We start from the raw sequence: 9,607 nt of genomic DNA, 5'->3' as shown, positions 1-9,607 counted from the left end.
CACCATCAATATTTGAACCTTTTCATCATGGTGAACAAATTTTTTTTTTCTTTTTGCGGTACACGGGCCTCTCACTGCTGTGGCCTCTCCCGCCATGGATCACAGGCTCCGGACGCGCAGGCTCAGCGGTCATGGCTCACAGGCCCAGCCGCTCCGCGGCATGTGGGATCCTCCCAGACCGGGGCACGAAACCGCGTCCCCCACATCAGCAGGAGGACTCTCAACCACTGCGCCACCAGGGAAGCCCAGTGAACAGATTTTTGCAGGGCCTCTTAAACCTTAGTAAGGACGTTGGCTTTTACTCTAAGTGAAAAGAGGAACCATTAGTAAGTTTGGGTCAGAAAAGTGACTGTGATTTGACTTGCTTTTTATAGAAATAGTATATATAGTACTATATAGTATCTATAGTACTATAGTACTCTATAGTATATAAAGTACTATAATATTCTATAATGTATAGAATACTTTGTCTGCTGGAGATGATTAGAGGAAGGACAAAAGCAGAGAGAGAGAAACCAGCTGTTGCAGCTATCCGAGTGGGAGATGATGGTGGTGGTGTTGGCAGCCCTGAGAAATGGTTGAATTATTTTACATTTTGAAGTAAGCCAATAGTGTTTGCTGATGGACTGGATGTGGGTTGTGAAGAAAAGAAGTCAAGGATGCACCGTGGCTTGGGGTCTGCGCAATGGGAAGAATGGAGTTGCCATTGACCTATAGGAGGACAATCAGGAGGCCACCTTTGTCAGTTTAAGTTTGAGATGCTTATTGTATATCAACACAAAGATGATGAGTAAGCCTGAGATTCAGAAGAGATGACCGACCAGATTGGAAGTATATTTGGGAGTCATTAGCATATAAATATTTAAGGCCTTGAGACTGGATGAAGTCACCAAGAGAGTGAGTGTAGATAGAGAAGAACTAAGCTGTTAAGAGTTAGGAAGAAGAGAACTTTACAATGAAGTAGATGGGTGAAAAGAATCACCTCTTCTATTTCAGAGGTAGAAAATTTAGAAACCTGGTCAAGGTACCAGAACAAACTACAAAGGGCCAATTACCAACCCCAAACACCTATCTTTTTCACCTTTTTATTTTTTTTGCGGTACGCGGGCCTCTCACTGCTGCGGCCTCTCGCGTTGCGGAGCACAGGCTCCGGACGCGCAGGCTCAGCAGCCATGGCTCACAGGCCCAGCCGCTCCGCAGCATGTGGGATCTTCCAGGACCGGGGCACGAACCCATGTCCCCTGTATTGGCAGGCGGACTCTCAACCACTGCGCCACCAGGGAAGCCCTTTTTCACCTTTGATTAGCTCACCAAGAAGAGACATTCACAGAGAGAACATTCCTACAACAATAGAAACCTCCTGACACACACTTAACTCAGTGGGGAGGTGGGGAAATGGAGTGAGGGGGTCCTTGAAAAGTGCCCTAGTGAGTCTCTTTATCTGACACCTCAACTAGCTGGCCCCTGCATGGCTGGTGAAATGCGAACAGCTGATGGCAACACAAGGAGGTCAGCCTAAAGCTCAAAGCAACAACACGCAGCTATTGCCATGAATATTCATAGCTAAAGAAAATTTCCTTAGGGTAAGAAGTTATTGAACACACAACAAGATGGCATTAAGCGTATTGTATTAGGCCTTGATGCTATGAAACAAAGTACAAATAACAAATTACTTAGTGGTTTAAAACAACACTTACTTGGGCTTCCCAAGTAAACACAAGGTTAAACACAAGGAATGGGTTCTGCCTATACTCAAAGAAGGAGGATTATACAGAGCTTAACACCTGGGGTTACAGATCATTGAGGCCGTCTCAGAATGTGCCCACCAGATAGTCCAAGAAACTAAACGTTTACGTTAAATTCCAAAATGGAAGTACTGATCCTAAGAAATGACACGTTTTTAGGTGTAAAGTCAATCTTGTCTGAATGATCTTCTCTGAGAAAAAAACTGAGGGAAATTTAGAGCCTGCCTTTAGAAACTAACTTCACTAGACTTACACAAAAGATACATCAGGAACCTTATGATCTTTAACAATAAAATATAATACAGTTGTAGATAGGGAGTTAGTACACCCGTCATAGACTAATTGATCTCCTTCAATGTGAACAATGATCTGTTTAATGCTGTAATAATAAGCATCATACTTCTTTCAGATGTTAAGGGATTGACTGATTTTTGAAAGAAAGAAAAGTTATCATTCTAAACTATAGAACCAGTAGTAGGAATATATGTATGATAATAGTGAAGAAAATATCAAAAAAGCCTTTTAATATGCAAAGCAGGTAGCAGTGCTAAAATAATTTAACAATTTCTGAGTATATGTTTTCATCTGATTTCCAAATATAACCATTTAGCATCCTTATAAATGTTACTAGAAGGTCATTCCAGTCCTGTGCAGTTGAAGTACCTGGAGTTACCGGGGATAGTTTTAAAAATGATTTTATATGCTGGAATTATTTTTTTAAATACAAATATATTAAAACACATGAAAAAAGTATATATACACATATATACTGATCTAGGGATATTCCTCTGATTTATCATTGGATACCATCCTCTCCTAGGACTAATAAGCACTTATGAAATGTATCATCTACGATCATCCTATTGTATAACTGCAATCTAGCTGTAGCTAAATTCAGCTTCTACTTCCAGTTGGAAACACCAGCTTTGAAAATAATCACTGATGAAACCGTCTAGGTAGACTCAGCAATGAGGCAAAATGGTGTAACATATCTGAGTCAGAAAGTATGACAAATGAATATTTTTGAATACTGGAAGGCTAGGCTTATCTCATAGGGAACAACCGAACAACACGTGAACAAATCACTTTCCCTATAGATCAAATATAGAATTCAGTATAATTTTCGAGTGAGGGACCAGGCCTATATTAAGAAGTAATCCTTTTATACCGCATTTTTACTGCATGTAGTTGACCTGGGTGGGGCATTATTAGGGCTGTGGTTCGTTTGAATTGGAATAACAATACAGGGGTTCTACTGTCCTACGGTTTCTGTTCAGATGACCAAAGTCATGGGACTTTCAGCATAGCTGGCTGATGACAGACAGTGCATACTATTTTGTCCCAAAATCCAGTTCAAGCATGGACATACCAATTAGACGGTAAGCACTTTAAAGGCAAAGGACCAGGAATTGTACCATTGTTGGTATATTGTAGGACATCAAAGAAGTCTTTTCTTTGAATTAAATTTAAATATGGAATACCTTAGAGAGAATTCAATCATTACACAGGACTGCAGGATTCGGAGATCTTTTTGTTCAACCCTCAGATTCTGTTTAACTCAGTGAACATTGACTGTGCTTCTACTAAATGCAGAAATGGTGCTACATGCCAAGAACACCAAGTTGATGAAGTCACAGTCCCTGCTGTCAAGAAACTCACTCGATTCCCTAATTCATCGTCAGCTTGCTGTGATCACACTTCCTTCCAAAGAACTTCTAAGAAATACCTAGTGGATAGAACCTTGGAGTTCCACAGAACACAGTTCAACAATCTCCAAATGATGACTCAGGCCAGACTGCATAATTCAGGTTTTGTTTGCAAAGCTGACCGGGCTTCAGCATCTCCCTAAATTTCAATGTAAAGGAATTCTTTAACAAAGACACTACATGTTAGAATTTAAGATATAGATATGAAACATACCTTACACTCCTGGGTAAGTTATGCATTGACAAGCACCATTCCTTTACTCAAACCTTGTCCCTTGCTGACAACGCAGTTAGGGATTAAGTGCAAAATGGCAGCTCAAATAAATGAGCCAGAAAACTGACCTATCACTTTTCTTTTCCACTAAATTAAGATCAAGAGAGCTGGAGAATATTTTGTCTAGAATGATACAAACATACGGGAGTTTGCAAAAACTCCCAGGTAGCTTAGCAAAAAATTACTTCTGTGACCTTTGTCTGTACAGTAACCTTAATAATGCAAGCATTGTTTTGAATGCAAGCATATGGGAGCATGTTTACCACTTTTGGTGACTTCAGTAGGTTTAACACATATTTTTGCATTTATTGCATAAACTCATGAAACAAAGGAAAGAACTTTCAACCTATTCAGTGAAAGTCTATGCATTGAAGTTTGCTTTTCAAAAATGCATAACTACTGCTTTCTTTACACCCACAAGTTGCCGTTATCTCAAAGCTGAAATTTTAGCATATGACTAAAAGGTCCGATTGCTGCCGCTTCATGATTCAGCATCTAACATTAATAATTCACAGTGAGATCACAGGCCCCCTGTGGAAGGTAGTGACATACTTGCCTTATGAAAGGAAGCTGAGGGCATATTGAGAGCATTTTGAATTTAGATATGTAGCTTGTGTGGGTGTCAGACAATTGTCTCTTAGCTGGTGCCCTGCAGAATGATCCTCCTTCGGGAAAGGCTGTCTGAGAAAGGTGAACTGGGCTTGTAAGGCTAGGATACACACATGTGGTAACCAGCTCCTGGTGCACACGGTTTTCCAGAGTTACCCTGGGCAGGTGGGAAGCCTTTCTGCTTTCTGTGGAAGAGATTCCAACTTGGTTCCCTGCCACCACCAAACACAAATGTGTTGATTTTTCTTTTTTTGAGCTCCCAACCCTTGCAACCTTCCAAAAATAAATCAAACCAGCCATCAGGGGACCGAAATAATACTACTACTAATAAGCAGCTTTGCCTAGACTTACATAAACAACACTTCTGAGGTAAACTTTGCCCCAGAGGTCTGGACACACTCTTTTTATGTAACCAGCTTATTAATAATTACTAGACTTGGGTGCATTAACCCTGAAAATAGATTTTAATAGCAGGCCCCCAAAACAAAAGACATGAAACGACAATTAAAAAAAAAAAAAGTGCACCAACTAGAAAAACACTTGGCAGCCAGCTCCAGCCCAAGCTAAGACACCCTCCTCTCCCCGCACAAACACCTCCTCTCCTACCCGCCCTGCCAGCAGAATGAGAGTAGGCTCGGGACCCCGCCCCCCATCCCCGCCCCCGCCCCAGGCTCGCCTTCCTCGTGGCCCCTCCCTCTTCCGCTCCTCTCAGCCGGGTTCCAGGAGCTGAGGTCAAATTGTCGGAGCAGGCTGATTTGCATAGCCCAATGGCTGCGCGCATGCAAATGAGGCGGGTGGTGGTTGGCTGGGGGTTGGCAGGATAACTCCGGCGAGGGGGGCCTTTGTCCTTCAGTGGCTGTGAGGCAGCTGCCGCGTCGCTGTAGTGGACCGTGGCGAGGCGGGGGGCCGAGAGCCGGCGGGCGAGCGAGCGAGGGGGGCAGGAGGGGCGGACGGCGCGGCGGCGGCGGGCGCTGGAGGAGCCTGAGAAGGAGTGCAGAAAGCAGGCACCCGCGCGCCCACGTGGCAGGAGCAGCCCGCAAGCCGCTCTCTCTCTGTAGGGCACCTGCAGTTGCAATATGACTTTGGAGGAATTCTCGGCTGGAGAGCAGAAGACCGAAAGGCAAGTCAGCCGGAGCTTCTCCCTGAAATCTGCTTGCCCACTGCGCGCACCCCAGTGCTGCCGGGCTGTGCAAGGTTTGCGGGGAGCGAGCGGTTAAAAGTTTGCAGAGGGTACTTCCTATCCTGCCTTTCTTTCTCGGGACACTAGAGGCGTGCGTGGACAGAAAGAGCGTGCCCCCCACGCAGGTCGAGCCCCTCGAGCCTTTGCAAAGGGCAGAAGTGACCGTCCCTGCCGGTGCGGCTCCTGCGGCCGGCAGCCTGTGGCTTCGCCCAGCGCCGGGGACTGGCAGTGCCCTCGGGAGAGGGTGGCGGGTGGCACTCTTGGGGCTTCTCACTGGACGCCCGGCCTCTGGGCGTGCGAGGGGTCACGGCGGGGGCGGGGGGTGACAGGCCGGGAACCCCGGGTTTGCAAAGGCCCAGGTGCGCCGTGGCGCGTGCGCTCGGGAGGGAGGGTCGCGGCGCAGGGCGAGGGGGCCGCGACGGCCCCGAGGGGCGGCGGGCTGACGGGATCCCCTTGCTCTGCCTGCGTGTAGGATGGATAAGGTGGGGGATGCCCTCGAGGAAGTGCTCAGCAAAGCCCTGAGTCAGCGCACCATCACCGTCGGGGTGTACGAGGCGGCCAAGCTGCTCAACGTGTAAGTGGAACCCTCGCGTGTCCCTCGTGGTTCCTCTTCCCGCCCCAGCCCGGAGAGGTCGCCTTCCAGGGGCGCCCCCTCGGCCAGCAGTGCCACTTCCTAACGCTTTCCATCTGCCCTGAGGCTGCTTGTCCCAAGGGGAGCAAGCGGGCCGGGGCGCGACCCCCGGGACGTGGGCGCGGGGTGCGAGCGCCCACGCGGCGGGTCTTGCCTTTGGGCTCATCAGCCCCGTCCCTGCCCGCACGCAGCGACCCCGATAACGTGGTGCTGTGCCTGCTGGCGGCGGACGAGGACGACGACAGGGACGTGGCTCTGCAGATCCACTTCACCCTGATCCAGGCGTTCTGCTGCGAGAACGACATCGACATCCTGCGCGTCAGCAACCCTGGCCGGCTGGCCGAGCTCCTGCTCCTGGAGAGTGACGCGGGCCCCGCGTTGAGCGAGGGCGCGGAGCAGCCCCCGGACTTGCACTGCGTGCTGGTGACGGTAAGGGAGAAGGGGACTAAGGGCAGGACGCGGTTAGAGTCCTGGCAGGAAGTCCGCAACGGCTGAAAGTCGCCTGACTCCAGATCTGGAATGGGTGAGGGTCAAGAGCTGGGCGCCTTTGCCCCATCAAAGAGTGTGGCTGGACTTTCAGCCGAGATGTGCTAGTTTCATCCTTGGGATTTTCTCTGGTACGGAACGTGTCTAAGCACGTTGGAGGCTGCCAGAAGCGGAAGAGATCCTTGTGAGTCAGCATTGTCAGCCCAGCTACTCCCTACCTACATCTGCACTACCTCCCGTGACTAATTCCTTTAGCAGGGCAGATTAGATAAAGCCAAATAAATTCCTGGCTCACCCTCATTAAGGAGTCAGCTTCATTCTCTGCCAGTCAGAGCTAAAAATAGAAATGGTGTGGGAGACAGACCTTATTAATTCCCTAGAAATGTATTGAGAGGATAGAGTGGAAATTTTTTCTTTGCAATCTTGTATATTTTAAAATGGAGCTCCCCCCACCCCATAAAAACCTTTGGTAGGTAGATAACTTGTGTTTACAGAGGTAAATGTGATCGTTTTGTCTTTTACATTTTACTACTTTTTGGCTGATCTCTTTAAGTGGCAGCCTAGTTATTTTGCTACTCCTGAAAAATTACTACTGTCTCTTTTGGGAGGATAACAGGTGGCAGTTCTAGTTAACTGCTATGCAGCTCTCACCTCCTGGTAGCCCAACATGGAAATATTTCTCACAGTTGTTTCACTCAGGTCTCTGCCAAGGTACAAGTTTGGTAGGGCAAGCCTGTGAATAATACTTTCATGCAAAACTGAATAAATATTATGAAAACATACATATATATGTATATGGCTCAGTGGGTTTCATGTACTCAGACTATACTCAGACTTTGAAGAGTACAGCTTAGTAGAGAATTACCCTGAATGATTTTGCAGGATACCCAACTACCTAGAAGAAATTTTATTTTTTATGGTTGTAACAGGTCTCTGTGTCACACAGCCAAAGTATAGAATGTTCGAGTGTCTTCCCCTCAAAAGTGGTATAATAAGTAGCAAAGGCTGACTTTTTTAATAGTAAATTTATTTTTTCTAAATTTGTTCCCAGAATCCACATTCATCACAGTGGAAGGATCCTGCCTTAAGTCAACTTATTTGTTTTTGCCGGGAAAGTCGCTACATGGATCAGTGGGTTCCAGTGATTAATCTCCCTGAACGGTGATGGCATCTGAATGAAAATAACTGAACCAAATTGCACTGAAGTTTTGAAATACCTTTGTAGTTACTCAAGCAGTTACTCCCTACACTGATGCAAGGATTACAGAAACTGATGTCAAGGGGCTGAGTGAGTTCAACTACATGTTCTGGGAGCCCGGAGATAGATGACTTTGCAGATGGAAAGAGGTGAAAATGAAGAAGGAAGCTGTGTGGAAACAGAAATACAAGTCAAAAGGAACAAAAATTACAAAGAACCACGCAGGAAGGAAAACAAAACTATGTATTAATTTAGGATGGTTGAGTTACATTTAAATAAACCAAATATGCTTTGTTAAAGTTTAAATGTGCGGCAGTAGTTTGGGTAATTTTGGTTTATATGCCCTCAAGTAAAAAAGAAAAAAGCAGAAAGGGTTAATCATATTTTAAAACCATATTTTATTGTATTTTGATGAGATGTTAAATTCTCAAAGTTTTATTATAAATTGTACTAAGTTATTTTATGACATGAAAGGTTATTTATGCTATAAATTTTTTGAAACACAATACTTAACAATAAACTGGTATGGAATAATTGCATCATTTCTTTATGTGTGTTTTGTTTCTTTTAACTTGGACTTTCTTTTAAAGAAGTTTCTTTTTAATATGGAAAAATTAAAACCCTTGTGAAATCATATACATATAGTATATGTGTCTGTATATATAGATGTGTGTGTGTATGTATATATAATTCTTTTCCACTCTTAAACATTTGGGCCAGACATGGGGGCATAATATTGCTTTTCATTCATTCTTTAGTGGACATTTTAGTGATGCCCTGCTCTACCCTACATCCAAAGTCAGAAAAACGATGACTTAAGAGGAGTTGGGGTTAGAGTTAGGGAACAGGAGTGCTAGAAATTGCACTTGCAAAACCTGAATAAATATTTATAGTTCAATGATACTAGTGCTGTAATAAGATTATATGCAACATATTAAGGAAGCAGAGGGGAGAGAGTGACCAAAGGTACCTGTAAGACCAGTGAAGTTTTTCCTGGAGAGAGATTATTTTATTTGGATCTTAAAACAGGAAGCGGATATTGCTAGCAGCAGCACACTAGTTTCTGAAAAGGTGTGGAGGCCCGAAAGACCAAAACCTGTTCAGGGAACAAAGTGATTCTGTGTGTGCCTCTGGTGTAGAAAGATAAGGGAGAGATAAGGCTGAAAGGTAAGTGGCGATTAGGCCCAGACTGTAAAGGGCATTCTGTGTCACCCTTAGCTTTTGGGCTTCCTTCTGTAAACTTTGTCCAGTCTGCAGAGGCCTTCACGCAGGGAGTGACGTGATCAGTGTTCTAGGAAGATAACACTGGAGACTGAAAGACGAGTTATTGGGATAATCGGCTGTAGGTAACAAGGCCAATTAGAAAGTGACTGGAACAGTCCAAGGCCGTGCATTTTGCAGAAGCATATTCAGGGAACAAACAGGAAAGTGGCCTGCTAAATATTCTGGTACCCTTAATTCTCTTTCTAGAGCTGTGTGCCTTCCAGCTGAACATGTCTGCTATGGTTCTGAGGGGTTTGGTTAAATTAGATGGGAGAGGTGGAAGAAAAGAGCAAAAGAAATGAAAGGCTTCAGCAGAACAGTCATCTTTTACTTGGAACAGTCACTTGATAATTAACTGCAATAACCTCCTGTAGATGCAGCCAAAGAAAGCAAAAATGCCTACTGAGGCGAGGCCTAATATAGCTTTGGTCTACATGATTTTTCTTTGCCTCCTTCTCAAACCATAAGCCCCCATGGCTCCCCTGCCATCTGTCTCCCACCCTTGTCATGACTAC

The 9,607-nt window shown here is 45.2% G+C and overlaps 1 protein-coding gene across 1 annotated transcript; it reads left to right on the top strand.

Moving 5' to 3' along the window:
- The first annotated feature begins 5,295 nt into the window (after positions 1 to 5,295).
- GADD45A (growth arrest and DNA damage inducible alpha) lies at positions 5,296 to 8,368 on the top strand. Its single transcript, XM_022581132.3, has 4 exons — positions 5,296 to 5,454; positions 5,987 to 6,088; positions 6,337 to 6,574; positions 7,683 to 8,368. The coding sequence occupies exons 1-4, from the start codon at positions 5,411 to 5,413 to the stop codon at positions 7,794 to 7,796; spliced, it is 498 nt and encodes a 165-aa protein (XP_022436840.1). The 5' UTR covers positions 5,296 to 5,410; the 3' UTR covers positions 7,797 to 8,368.
- Positions 8,369 to 9,607: the final 1,239 nt, after the last annotated feature.

Source organism: Delphinapterus leucas, chromosome 1, assembly GCF_059928025.1.
Source record: "Delphinapterus leucas isolate spDelLeu-1000000601 "Yukka" chromosome 1, BTC_Dleu_Yukka2, whole genome shotgun sequence".
NCBI classification, from domain to species: Eukaryota; Metazoa; Chordata; class Mammalia; order Artiodactyla; family Monodontidae; genus Delphinapterus; species Delphinapterus leucas.
The sequence above is the reverse complement of the archived record's forward strand: the minus strand, read 5'-3'. Positions and strand labels throughout refer to the sequence as shown.

Bases quoted from the DNA above. Each gene is read 5' to 3' on its own strand.
- GADD45A (XM_022581132.3), top strand. From the start codon at position 5,411: ATGACTTTGGAGGAATTCTCGGCTGGAGAGCAGAAGACCGAAAG. The intron at 5,455-5,986 runs GCAAGTCAGCCG...GCCTGCGTGTAG, and splicing joins GGAGAGCAGAAGACCGAAAG to GATGGATAAGGTGGGGGATG. The intron at 6,575-7,682 runs GTAAGGGAGAAG...ATTTGTTCCCAG, and splicing joins TGCACTGCGTGCTGGTGACG to AATCCACATTCATCACAGTG.